Raw genomic sequence first — 14897 nt, 5'->3', positions numbered from 1 at the left:
AAGACCCTCCACGACCACTTCAGCGCCCAGACACCATTAACCTCCCTGTCCCCCTCCGATGACCACCAGCCGACCATCACCACCTGAACCCCCGCAACGGTGGACCTCATCGCCACGACTATGATGAAAACCAGATCTGGAGCGCCTATGGACCCCTGTCCACCTCACATCTACCAGAAGTCCGCCACCTCCATCTCCCCCGAACTAGGACGGACCATCAATGCCTCCCTCCAAGCCGGCATAGTCCCTGATGACTGTAAGAAGGCAGAAGTCAAGCCCCTCCTCAAGAAGCCCTCTGCCGACCCCACAAACCTGAAGAACTACTGGCCCATCTCCCTGCTCCCATTTGCTGCTAAAGTCGACGAAAGAGTCGTAAATACCCAGCTGATTGCATTGATCGAAGAGCACTCCATCCTGGACGCCTCCCAGTCCGGATTTCCCAGCAACCACAGCACCAAGACCACCCACCTCGCAGCCACTGATGACATCCGCATGCTACTTGACCAGGGACACACCGCAGCACTCATCCTACACACCCTCGCAGCCAGACTACACAACGTCTGGATACAAGGAACCTCCGGGATACAAGGATCCGCTCTTTTCTCTCCGGCCGAGCCCAGAGGATCAGAGTCCCCCCCCCCCCCCCCCTTTAAATCTCCGAACCCACAGAGATCAACTGCGGAGTACCAGAGGGTTCATCGCTCAGCCCCACGCTCTTCAACATCTACATGGCCCCCCTCGCCACCATAGTCAGACAGCATGGGCTCAACATAGTATCTTACGCTGACGACACCCAACTCATCCTCTCCCTCACGAAGGATCCCAAAGACACCAAGCTCAGCTTCCAGGAAGGAATGAAGGATGTCGCAACATGGATGAAAGAAAGCTGCCTGAAGCTCAACACAGAGAAGACTAAGGTCCTCATCCTGCGACCCTCGACCTCCGCCTGGGACGACACGTGGTGGCCCTCCGCCCTCGGGGATCCTCTCACCCCGAAATACCACACCCAGAACCTCGGCATCATCCTTGACTCCTCCCTCACCATGACACGCCAGATCAACGCAGTCGCCTCCACCAGCTTCAACTGCCTCCGCATCCTCTGAAAGACCTTCCAATGGATTCCCCCTGAACACAGAAAAACCGTCACCCACACATTCATAACCAGCAGACTGGACTACGGAAACTCCCTCTGTCTGCATCAACAGGGCCATGCTGCACAAGCTCCAGACCATCCAGAACGCAGCGGCCAGGCTTGTCCATGGGACCCCACGAACGCATGACGCAACACCTTCGAGACCTACACTGGCTCCCAGTCGAGAAGAGAATAACCTACAAGCTGCTCACCCACACCTAAAAATCCATCCACAACATCGGTCCCAAATACCTCAACGATAGTCAGTTCCCATGCACCCAAAAGAACTCTCCGATCGGCAGACCTCGCCCTAGCAGAGACACCACACATCCGCAGAACAGGTGGAAGGGCCTTCTCCTACCTCGCAGCCAAAACCTGGAACAAACTCCCGGTCATCATCAGACGATCACCCAACCTGCACATCTTCAGGAAGGACCTCAAGACCTTGCTCTTCGACTGATCCAGAGCTTCCCCCCAAGCCTTGAGACCCTCACGGGTGAGTAGCGCGCTTTGTTAAACCTCTGATTGATTGTTGATTTAGCTTGGATGGCTTTCGTGTCAATCTCAGTTGCCTTGCTCATATTTTGTTTCTTTCCTCCCTTTCCGTTTGATCCTCCCACAGAAGCGCAATGGTTTTACCATTGGTAGAATCGTAATTTTTCCTGCTCTGAACACTACTTTAAACGAGCATTGGCAATGCCAATCAGTCTTGGTGGTATATTATGGTAAGAGCAGCAGACTGTCGTTACGTGTGCTTGTTTGTCAGGGTTGTCATGCAGCAGACAAAGGGCCTGATTTAGATTTTCCATCTTCCGAAATATAAATCCCATAGGATATTATGGGATTTATATTTTCGTGAACAGGATATCCGTCATCATTGTGAAGGAGTAACCAGTCACCTGAAACCTAAATCAAGCCCTACGTCTACTCCCATGAACCAGCTGCTACATTAACCTTGTTACAGAGGATATTTCCCTACTTTGCAAAATGCCTGGGTAAACACATGACACCAGGAATCTTTGAGGCCTCAGACTGAACAGAACACAGCTGTTATTGAAGTACATCACAGCAAACTAATCACTAGACAACCTTCCTTCGAAACTCATTCCCATATATACCCTGGCTTTTAATATTTAAAGTACACATTGTTTGAGGTCTTCTATGTGGCAAATGCACTTGACTCTAGTTGTTTCTTATTTTTAAGGGAAATTGCATAGAACTGGCATATGGTGTGTTGTAAAAAAAAATCTGTTTGTGGTAAGAATCTTTGCTCTTTAGACATTTGATATGCATGGCTGCAAATATAAAACTTGTACCTGTTGCCCCAAATTTTGTCTTTTAGTATATGCCTGTGGAACATAACTGTCTCAGCTAACAAGTTCATAGAGATATTGTTTTCGAAGCTGGACATTGAGAACAGCACAAACTGTGGATTTGATTACCTATCTATCCTATCAGCAGACAACACATTAGTAGGTATGTTCCCTGTTCTATTATTTTCCTGTGTACAGAATGGTTTAATTTGTGATTCAAACTGATAGGCACAATAATTAACATGCAGCAGACTATTTAGCGATGGACAACATCCACAGACTGAGTGGCAATTTCACAAATATCCTGTGGTTTTAAAATAAGCTGATTTACTCACACAGTTGGCACATTGACACTTATTTTAAGAGGCGAGGATTATTTTTGGTCTCTCCTATGGGCAGCGGTCTCTGACCTGTGAGAACATTTGGTAGGCATACTCAAGCTACCTGTCCTACCAGGCCCTACTTGAGGTGAAGTGTAAATGACATGCTCTTTGTATTGTGCTACAGGTGACCCTCCCATTACAATGGGAGTGTTAACCTTGCACCTACTGGTTTCGTGACTACCTGTCTGATATGATCCGTTTTGGTGTCTGAACAGGTGGGGGGTGTTGCAGTGTAACAGGTGCAGTGAAAGTACGGTACCTGATACTCAGTTGTGCACATGCCGCACTAGTTTCCAGTACCGACAGAAGCCATGCAGTGGCCCATTCCACTCAAAAAGGAATTGGAGCCATGGATTTATGGCTGTTGCTGCCTGCTGTCTCTTAGCCGACTGTGCTGACAGCCTGACCCACCCCATGGACGTCGATTCAACAAAAAGGAGGGAGTATTGAAAGTGACATCACACACCGTATGAACCTAGTGATATCTCACAGTGACACCATATGACCTATGATCCCTAATCGTCCCAGGAAGTGATGTCACATGACCAAAGCCCTATTGACATTACAATAATTCACATTACTGGAGTGACATTAGAACTGCATGATTACTATACCAATAGGCTCTAAAAGGGCACTATTCAAATATTAAAGTGCTACCAAGTCAATGAAACCTGATGCTCCTCAGGATTTGACTCTAGTTTGTCAGAATGTTAGGATAGCCCCACATGTCATACCTCTATTCTGTATTTTGTCATGGGAACCGCTTCTACCAAAAAGTACGTACAATATTCCAGTGCCAGAACTTTTCCAATAATGCCATCTGTATACCATGGCTGGCCCATATGTTAAAAATTACCTTTAATATATTTATATATCGTCCCCTCTTTTTCTTCTTTCCTGCTTTCTCTGTTCTTCCTTCTTTCTCTCCTTCTGATATTTATTGTTATATGTGCAATACAGCAAATATTTTGTTATCATTCTATTATGAAATATTTTTTATATTATATATACTGATTTAGTATTTGTGATTTCGTTATTCTTCTGACATTGATTCTATATTAATGCATAGATTCTCCTATTTTTTAATTATTTGATTACTTCGCCCTGATGTATTGCATTTTATTATAATTGTATGAATTTCTACTTTTTTAAACAAAGATATTAAACACAAATAAATTACCTTTAATATGTCTGGGCCAACCCCGCTACCTGGCACCCCGATCTGTTTGTGTCTGTGAGTATAATCACACTATATCTTTGTAATATGAGTGTTAACTCATCCATAGTTACGCCTCCACCTTTTCTTATGTCAGGTGATCCTCCCATTGAGTTAGGACTAGATTGATTGTTTCAAAAAAAAATTAATAGCTTTAGATGGTGCCATATTCTCAGCTGTTATGAAATGTTATTAAAAAAGTGTTATTGGGGTGTTTAGGCAAGGAAGGGCAACACTTATGCAAATATTTACCACCGGCTTGAAACCATGTAGGAGAAGAGGTGGAGGATGTATATAAGGAGGCCATCTTCTGTTTGCAGACTAGGTTTGCCAAACAAGTTAATGTAGTTATGCGCCACCATAAATTTTACATGCAACCACGACATGCGAAAGAATCTGATTACTTTTAGGCATGCTTGAGGGAACTTGCAGCAAAATGTCAATTTGGATTAATGACTAAGGAAATAAGAGATCAATTGATTGTGCAGTGCAACAGCAAAAGGATACAGAAGACTTTGGGCCGCTAAGTATCCTACATTGAAGGATGCAATAGCAATTGAGAAAATGGTGGAGGAGTCTGAAAAATGCATGCAAGAATTGAAAAGCATTAACTTGGACAATAAGCCTTACAAGGATGCCTTTTTAACTGAGTATGGTGAGCAAGTATATGTAGTAAAAAGCAAAATTATAAGGGTGGGGTTTTTCAAAAGTAGCAATAGAAAGAGCATGTCCCCATAGCAAGGAAAGCTGGTGTCTCGCTGCTGCTATAGGTGTGGTAGCAATTATCACCTTGCTTACTCTAAGCCAGTGGTTCCCAAACTTTTGACTCCTGAGGACCCCCATTGAGTCACCACTGAAAGCCGGGGACCCCCAAGCAATTTGTAGGATTTAAATTTCAAACATTAAAACAGTAATTTGAAAAAAATAAACACGTGTGCACACAAAACAAATACTCAAATTACTAAGGATTTTAGAGGCATATTTACAAGTTTCTATTGCCATGGGAAAGTCACTTTTTGCAATGTTCCTGTGGGAATAGGGGCTTATCCTTATTTACAAGGTTGCGTTAAGCCACTTATTGTGGCTTAACGCTGCCTTGTAAATAAGGCCCCCTTTCGTGCAATGCTTAGCATGAAAAAGGTGGGCAGTGGGCGTTTCACTCCAACAACCATTGATTTTGACGCTGCCCTCTATTTACAAGGTCAGCTTAAATAGGAGACAGCACCAAAATTAAGACCATGAAAAACCTGGTCTTAACTTTGCAAAATTAGGAGAAATGCCTTATTTCTCCTCGTTTTTGCTTTTTCCAACGGAAAAAGCAAAACACCTTTAATTGTTTATGTTCAGGAAGGTGGCCCTTCCTGCACATAAACAATCTTTAATAAAAAATGACGTTTTGTAACTTCCATGTGTGCTGCATTAGGCAGCACACATAGAAGTGACAAAACGGCATTACAAAATAGTTCATGTGCAGGAAGTGGGAACATAGCAGCATCAGGATAATGATAGACTGGGAATAAACATATGTTGCTAACTTTTACCATGCAGTTTGCAAGCGGCTCTTTCATGACAGGTTATAGGACACTGCTAGATTACGATAGTCCTTTATGAATTGCACAGTGACAAAAGAATCTCTGTGACAAAATCAGTAACCTACTGACCTATGCACATAAAATACTGTTTTTTAAAATGCATTGTACTCGTTCTTTGCAGTAGGCATATTAACCCTCTGTGTCGCATAAGATAAGTCAAGGCTGCCACTGGACAAAACGGTCATCTCTCTCCAGCAGGTAAATTAATCACTGGCATTTTCTTGCCACTTTTATAGTTGCTCGAAAAACTGCTAATTTTACAAGGAACTTTGCAGTGCTTTTAAAACTGCTGCCTGGGGACCCCCTGGGAATGAGCCACGGACCCCTGGGGGTCCTCGGACCCCAGTTTGGGAAACACTGCTCTAAGCTTTTCTCTGCTATAGGTAAAAACGGCCTTAAATGTGGGAAAAAGTCATTTGGCGCCCGTGTGTAAGGTGACCGATTGGAAAGTTACTGTTAACAATAAATCAGAGGTCAGAGTCCTTGTGGTGCAGGAAAGAGATTCTGAAGATGTTATCACTAAAACTGATCTGGATGGTGAAAGGAGGAGGGTGTGTCCCAAAGCTAATTTTGTCATTGAGAGGTGTGTTGAAGGTTGACACTTGTTTACTGTATACCATCATCCCCAGGAAGTTGTTTCTTGCCACATGGCCTGAGTTTAAATTGGTGGCATCTGATGTCACACTAAAAGGGCACCAAGGGGCTGACATTGGAGTCTTGGGATATCTGACTGCTCCTGATCAAATTTACTGGGAGACACACCCTGGAGTAAGTTTATGTAGCTGTCGACGGTCCCCCCCCCCCCATCCTAGGATGGTCGCATCAGTATGACCTTAATATGGTGAACCATTGGACTGAAAATAAAGTGACATTAATTGAGGAAGATGGTTTGGATAAAGTGTTTTCTCGCCACAGTGAGTTATTTACAGATCAATTAGTAATGAGCAAGAACTATATTCATGAGATAAAAATATAGAAAAATGCTGTGCCTATGAAAGGTCCCTTTAGCTGCCAGGCCAAAAGTCAAGGAAATGATTCAACAAATGACGGATGAGGGAGTGATGGAGGTAGTGGAAGCTACAGAATGGTTATCTCCGATAGACATGACCAAGAAACCGGATGGGTCTTTCAGATTCTGTGTGGACTTGAGGAGCCTGAGTGAGTGCGCTGTGATGGACAATTTTCCTTTGCCTAATGTTGAGTTGGTTTTTAATGGTGTCAAGGGGAAAATAATTCTCAAAGTTTGACTTGTGGAGTGCACACCACACCAAATCAAACTTCAGTCAGAATCTAAACATCTTATCTTTTATTACAGCTGAGGGAACATTTTCAGTTTACACGGTTACCATTCGATCAGCTGCAAGCGTTTTTCAGAGGGTAATGACAATGATTTTTTCAGGTATGGATAAGGTGGTCGTCTTCCAAGGTGACATTCTGTTTGCTGATGATGCCATTAAGCACAATAAATACTGGAAGAGGTTTTGACATGAATTGGGTGTGCTGGACTCACTCTGCGCAAGGAGAAAAGTGTGTTTCTGGTTAAAGAGGTGGTGTATTTGGGATATTTAATTTCAAGATATCGGGTGAAGCCCAAAGCCAATCTTGTGAGTGCCATTGTAAGCTCCTAGATTCCCCAAGATAGGGATTCTCTCAAGTCCTTCATGGATCTGGTGGAATACTATTCCAAATTTGTCAAAGATTTTGCGCACAAGACTGGGCCTCTAAGAGTTATTGAGAACGGGGAAGAGGTTTGAGTGGGGGAGACTTGCAACAAAAATCCTTTACATTAGTCAGGAATTACCTTGCCCATTCCCAGGCTAATGTTTTAGTACCTTGGCAATCAGGTTTGAGAACTATTGTCACCGTGGACGCAAGTGCTGTTTGTTTAAGAGCAGTTCTCGCACATGTGCATGTAAAGATGGAAAGAGCCGTGGTCTTTGCATCAAGTTCTTTGACAGAAACCAAACGGAATTATTCTGTCATTGAGCGGGAGGCGTTAGCTGTTGTATGGGCCACAAACTATTTCAGGGTGTTCTTGTGGGGCTCTGCATTTCTTGTGAGATGGGATCAAAAACCCCTGCTTAAGGTCATGGGTCTTGGGTGTGTAAAGAAATGTTTGGGAAGACTGGCCAGATTAGGAGTTAGGGTCCAGGACTTTGACTGAAAATTACAGTATGTTCCTGGGTGGAAAAACAGAGTGGCTGATTGCCTGTTCAGGATGCCGGACAAAGCAGCTGAGGTTGAAGAGGTGGAAACTGAAGAGGTAGTGGCTGGTATAGAAGATGTCACTCAGGAGTCCTTGGGATTTATTTCTGAGAAGGACTGGATTGGTGCCATGGAACAGGATTCCACACTTGCTGTTATGGAGATGTTCAAGAAAGGATTGAGTTCTGTTCCGTAGGGTGTGAGGCCATTTCTCAAAGTGATGGATGAATAAGCCAGGCATACATGCAGACTATTTGTTATTAAGAAAGGACCAGTTTGTACCACCGTGTGACATCAGATTAAAATTAATCAAACTGGTGCATGAGGGGGTTCCAGGGCAAGCCATGACTACAAAAGATTGCGCGAAGTTCTGGTGGCCTCTCATAGATCGGGTCAGGGAATAGATTGAGAGATGAGGCATGCAGGGGGTTAGAAATGTTTGAGGGTAGTTTTGGCTCATTTGCTTGAAGAGCAGCATGTGGCTGAAGCTGATGGAGTGTAGGAGAAAGTTTGTCTTGATTTTGTTGTCGGTATGGTCCCTGAGCATGCAAAATTTGCTGTGGTATTGGATTATGCCAAGTCGAAATGGTTAGAGGTAGCTTTTATGATGAATATTTCTACAACACACAATATTTGAATGAAGCTTTTAGGAGGGAGGGAATACCCTCCGTATTACCTACTGACCATGGAACCCAACTTGTTTCACGAGACATGAGTTTTTGTGGAGGCATACGTGTTTTTCTTTGTATAATCCTCAAGGAAATGGATTGGTGGAAAGGCTTAACAAATTGGTGAAAAGGACAATGTAGTTAACAGCAAGAGGTGGTTTGTCTGTTCAGGGTGCAGTCAAGGACATGTGGGCACACCGGACCACTGTGACCAAAACCAGTTTGTCTCCATTTGAAATGATGCGGGGCAGGAAGGCTGGTACAAAACTGGTTCCTTCATGGATGCAGGGATGAACATCTAAATGTGCAAATGGAAGTGGCTTGGAAAGTCCACAGAAGAAATCATTAATCATTGTGGGTGATTGGGTCAAAGTGAGGCCTGGTGGTGTGAGCGGCGGTTTGGGTCAGGGAGCCTTTCAAGGTGACAGCTCTGGGGGAGAATTGGGTCAAGTTAGTAAATAGACAGATGTGGATTCTCAGACAAGTGGCTTTGTATCAAAGATAGAGCAGTAAGAAGACCAACATATATGTGGTTGAGTCTGGGTTCCCATGGAAGACTGTGTGTGAGGGGCCAAGTGAAGATGTGGGTTGTTTGGAAAGGGGAGATGAGTTCAGGTGTTCTGTACCTGGAACTGGATCACCCAGCCATTCTGTACCTGCAGATGACTTACTTGACAGGAGAGTGGTAAGAATGAGATTTCCTAGATATTTACAGGAGTCTGTGTGCGATTGATTTCAATATGTTTATTTCCTCAGTCTTGTTAGTGTGTTGAGATTTACCTTCTCCTATAATTTAAATTTGTATCTGTGTTCTGGGGAGGGAGGTTGGTGGTGTTATTTATGGTCTGGGGTGGGTTTGTTCCTGGTTTTCTTTTATAAGAGATGGAGATGTGTGCTTAATCTGCACGAGTTGGGCATGATGCTCAGGTGCTCTGTGAGTTCATCGGGGCTCCGTGTTCCGGGGGTTGATAGTTGGTGGCTAGCAGCACCTGACACAACTGCAGTGTGGGGTTTTCTCCCATGCTGAGTAAGTTACTTACATGAAGGAGAGTCTTCAATCCACTACAAGTACCTAACTTTATTCCAAACCCACAGAGCGTAATTCACTTAGGCTATGTTCGAGCAGTCATCCTATGAGCCTGAGGAATGGATTATTTTATGGTTCATTTTTTTGTATTTGTAGGAATTGCAAAATGCGAGTGGATTATTTCAGAGAAGCAGCTGTACTTTCCAAATAATTATTGGACAGAGGCTACCCCAAATACCTTTTTTCAAAAGACCTGAAATGAGATTTGTATTCCCCTTAAAGTATTAATTCTCCCACAAGTAAAAGCCCAAAAATGTTTGCATTCCCTGAGGGACAACATTCAGTGCCTGCACCAATAAAGTAGCAAACATAATCGCAAATAAATTAGTTCATTCTACGGAGCAGTGGCCTATTTTCAGAATCAACAATCTTCTCTAATAAGAAGAAATCATCACAATCCTGCAGTACGAGCCATGTGTTGGGATCATAAAAGTAACTCTGGTACCAACACTCCCTTAACCAGTTAGGCCCTGCCACCCATATTAGGACACTACAAATGCCAGAACTGTTCTGATTGCACTCACACTACAAATACCAAGGAATTGTGATACAGTACTATAAGCCCTTATCTTAGAATAGTACACCAACTGTAATTCTTCAAATGTTGCGTACTTTAATAGTCTGTAAGATTGTGTTCGCTTCATCATACCCGTTAGTAAAATGTCTGCGATGTCTCGGTTCTTAGTGTTCAACCTGGAGAATGATGGTTAGTGCTGTACGGAGTAGGGGGTTTGACATCCTGTGCTCTCTCTTTTAGCTCTGTAAGATATAACTATTTAAATTAAGTTGCATGAGGCAACTGTTCCAGTGTTTTTACGATGATTATTACACCTATGATAATTGAGGCCCCTGCAGGCTTATTTATATTGGTCAGACAACACAAACAATAAGACTGCATATCCTCCAACACAAAAGCTGAATTCGCTGAGCAACTGAAAATGTCCCCTTTGTGCCACACTAAAGATGACTTGAGCTGGTATGTAGTAGAGAAAAGAAATGTACCCCTTAGCTCTAATATTTGCTTACCAAAAGCAAGAACACTAGTTGTGATTTGGTAAACAATGGACTAAACTCCACAGAAGAATGGAGTTCAGTAGTTTATGTACAGTCTATTTTGAGCCATTTCAAGACAGAATGCCTGCCATTTTATAACTATTTTTACATTGTTGTCCTATTCCAGCATTTTTTACTTGCTTTTGGTCAATCAATTGGCTATAGTGATTTTCCTGCAGAATCTTGATGCATATATTTCCCCTTACATGATTACTTTCTCCATTCTCTTGACATACTTATTTTGTTTTGGCTTACTCAGATTTTCTACTCATTTGACTTGCGAGAGCAGGCATAGACTTATTTCCCCTTTTTTCACCATGATTACTTCACCGATGTTTAGTTCCCCATTCAAGGGTTTCTATTTACAATGCAATAAAATAACATATGTCATTAGGTCATCTTGTGTTGATGTGGCACCATTGTACCATTAACCTTTTACCAGACCCAAAGCTTCCTTTTTAATACATACCAGTTACCCCTAGGATAGGGTCTTAAACAGCCTTCAGGGCAGGGTGCAATCTATTTAAAAAGTATGACATGTATTTGTAAGCATTACATATCCTGGGAGTGAAAACCTCACATGCGGTTTTCACTACTGCAAAGACTTCCTCTCCTATAGGATAGCACTGAAGTTACATTATTATACTTAATAATCTGTAATTTCCAAATAGGAGCAGGGAACCAGTTCATTTTTTGTGTTGGAAATGTAATAAAACATCCGCATATGTTAAAGTCTGATCTTAAAAATGCAATTTTGAAAGTATAATTTTAGTAAGTTGGCTATTTCCTGCCTTAGTTATCTAGTGCCTGTAGCCTGAATGGGTCAAATGACAGGGTGTAGCTGATAGTTGGACTTTGTATATTCTCCTAGATAACCAAATGCAAATAGATGTGCCTGGGTGAACCACTACTGGGACGATGGGACGGCAGGGCTGGGCACAGCCGTAATTACACGTGAATAGGCTGTGTCCTGCTTCCACACAAAGGTCTGCATACTCCCTTTAGTTAGTCTGGAACCAGGACAGGGAAGGCAGGATGCCTCTGGACTTTAAAGGAAACTCTACAATCTTCTTCCACTTCAAAGAACTGGGTATAAATAGTGGACCTCAGACATCAACTCTTCAATAGATTTCTGGGCCAGTGGATACTCTGCCAGGAAAGACTGCTGTACTGATGAAAGGCCTGCCACTATGCTGAACTGCTGCCTTGCTGAACTGCTGCCTTGTGGTGCTGACCTTCTGCCCTCTCTGGGTGAGAAGGACTGGACCTGCACCTGTTGAACCAAAGACCCCAGAGTTACTCCCCCCCCCCCCCCCCCCCCGACCCTCTGAGCCTTAGAGACAGAATGCCACCCCAGTCCAGGATACTCTTGGAAGTGGGCCTGAATGTGCTGTAACAGCCCATAGATAGAACCAGCAGAACCGATGCATTTTCTGTGCTGTATGGCACAAACTGGCACAGTCCATGGATAATGGGCACCCCCTGTGGTGCAGGTGGCCCCCCAGTCTTCTCCACATGAAGGGGGCCCTCTCAGTATGTGTGCAACTGCAGTGTACAACTTGCTGATACAGCACTGACCCAGGAACGAAAAGAAACAAAATAGCGTATTTCTTTCTCTTCACTCTGAGCCTGACAGGCACCTTACATGAGTGGGTGGAGCCCCTGACAGAGCATCCTCAACCGAACACTGCTGGTCTTAGAGGGTAAGAGAAAGCAGAGAACTGATTGGTGCAGAGGTCAGGTTGCCACCTTTGCCAGAGAAACATGTCAGCTCTTGCCATGTTTAAGCAAGGGCCTATACATGATTGAGTAGAACTTTATATTAAATCTGTTTTCATTTTAACATTGCATTTCTGTCTTTGTTTACTTAAGGTATCAGTCAGGGGCCTTTATGGCAGCTGAAAACTAGGGGTGGGCGGTAAACTCTGCTCCTCCAGCAGAGTTCATTGAGTTTTGCGCAGTCCACTTGAAGCGCGGAGTTCAGCAAAAATGTGATCAACCGCCATGTGGCTGATTTTACCGCGCACCCCTACCGTTTGCAATTCTGAAACCTGCACTGTACTTGTTTAGTGTGCGTGTGAAGTCTGCACAGCAGCTGAATTAAATGTGCATGTCTCAAACATCTGCAGCGCAGCTCAAAATATGAGGCAAGAAGCGTAGACGCACCTTGGAAATAAGGTGAGACATTGATTAAGTCAACATGCGTAATGATTGAATGTAAGAGGTTGGGAAACTTTTTGGGATGCCTAGTTTGTACCGCAGTTTCTTCTATAAAGAGCTGTGGGTGAATTATTAAAAAAAGATGCATAACTTTGTGTTATCTTCAAAGATTAACACACTTTTGCTTATTTGTTTTTTTTTTTCTAAATACTTTTTAAAATATTTACCTAAAGCTAATCCATAAGAGAAATCTGTAAGGCTTTTTATCTTGAATGTTGATAAATTGGTTTACATGCCAAAATGAAAAAAAAAATAGGTTGCGTCATCCCCTTCCTTTTCTTTAATTGTATTTATTGAAACATCAATTATAGCTCAGTGCTTGACCAGTACCACAATGAAACTTTGAGTTTTTGATAATGCTTTACAAAAAACATAACAAAAAATGCCCGGTTGATATTCCTAAAAATAGTGGTTTACGTTTGTTAACATGAGTTGTTGCAGGTACAGTACATTGACCGGGTTATTTCGGTACTGTCACTTTATAGGTAACTTTGTTTACTTAGAGCACTACACTAGCAGGGGGTTAATCCTTTGTTTGGCATTAATACTGTTCAGTTTAAGCTTTTTCACCCCTGTCTCTATTTATCTCCCCGTCCTCTACACCAGTCTCCTTACTTAGTAAGCTTGGTATGGACCCCAGCAGTTTTTATGTTGGCTCTTTTGGGGGAGCAGTTCATTGAATGCGTCAGTTTGAGTGTTGCATAAACATATCTGTGTGCCAGTCTTCTAACTTCTGGGTTGGGTTCTTTCCCCATCTCATAGCCACCCTCCGCTTGGCTAGCCGTAGTCCAATAGCAATCCATGGTCTAACAGTACGCTGAACATCTAGGTCATATCCTAGTAATGGCACTTTCGGGTCAGGTACTAGTGTTGTCCTTAATTTCACCTAAATCTCTTGCACCAGTATTTGTATATTAAAGGACAATGCCAGGCTGTGTGTATGAATCCCACGTGTTCCTCCCCGAATCTCCAGCAATTCAAATTTTTCCTCAGCCCACATCTCCATTGCCGCACGGGGGGTGTAGTAAACCCTATGTAGGAATTTAAAATGTATAAGCCTGTGCCAACCATTTAATGATATGGTTTTCGTCCTGGAGAAGCATTATTGCCAATCCCTGTCACTGACCGGATCTCCTAGGTCCCTCTGCCAATCCTTGCTCACCTTCAGATGGCTGGTTTGCCCGCCTCCTGTGCTCTACCATTGAATTTAGTAATTAGCTTGGATGTTTGTCTGTATTAACAGTGTAAGAGTGTTCATACTCTGAGGTTCCTACGTATCCTCCCCTAAAAGCTCTTGTAGCGTGTGTCTGGCACTGTAGTAGTGAAATTTAGCAAGTGTCGTCATGTGGGGATTTTGTTCTTGCATTGTGTCCCAGCGGCATGCTGCTCCGTCCCTGAAAGTCTCCCATCGTAGTTATCCCCAGGGTCTGTAGTGCCTCCCTTGCCCCATTCTCTTGCCCCATTGGGAACCACAGGCACCACTGCAGCGGAGCCTGTGTTGGGTATAACAGTGCACCTGCTTGCCTGCTCAGTAACGCGCACCATGCTGGTTTCGTAGTCGCGAGGGAGTCTAATACACCACGTCTCCTGGTTGGGGCACGGAAAAGGGTCTGCGGCAGGGAGCGTCATCCCCTTCCTTTTTCATTTGTACGGATCATCTTGCATTCCAGCATGACCATGAAATTCTGCAGCAGCTTCCTATGGGGCTCCCCGTGAGACTCTTAACCATACCGATGTCAAACGACAACTAGATTACATTGCGTTCACTCATTTTCTGGATGCTCAATTGGTTTTCACATAGTTTGGGTAGGTTAGACTTCTTTTAGACATTTTTCTACTTCGCGTGTAGCTACGTCCGTAGTGAAACCTGACATTGTTCTTAGCCCCTCCTTTACAGTGTCTGCATGCAGCAGTCCTACCATGAGGTAGCACTTATTTTCGCACAGGATTGGGTGTTTTTTGAAAGGGGGCAGAGTGGTGAAGCTACGGTTGCTGAACCCCACAGTGGTGCCCACCTGGAAGTTAGTG

The 14897-nt window shown here is 43.6% G+C and overlaps 1 protein-coding gene across 3 annotated transcripts in view; it reads left to right on the top strand.

The window, feature by feature from the left end:
* OVCH1 (ovochymase 1) overlaps window positions 1–14897 on the top strand; it is a 1142331-nt gene that overhangs the window by 435831 nt on the left and 691603 nt on the right. For all 3 annotated transcript variants that reach the window (XM_085652349.1, XM_085652348.1, XM_085652347.1), the window contains exon 10: window positions 2475–2608. In XM_085652349.1, the coding sequence (XP_085508475.1) occupies window positions 2475–2608 (134 nt within the window). The remainder of the gene's footprint in view (window positions 1–2474; window positions 2609–14897) is intronic.

The sequence above is a fragment of the Triturus cristatus genome, chromosome 4_1 (assembly GCF_964204655.1).
Source record: "Triturus cristatus chromosome 4_1, aTriCri1.1, whole genome shotgun sequence".
Lineage (NCBI taxonomy): Eukaryota > Metazoa > Chordata > Amphibia > Caudata > Salamandridae > Triturus > Triturus cristatus.
This window is presented reverse-complemented; position numbering and strand designations above follow the sequence as displayed.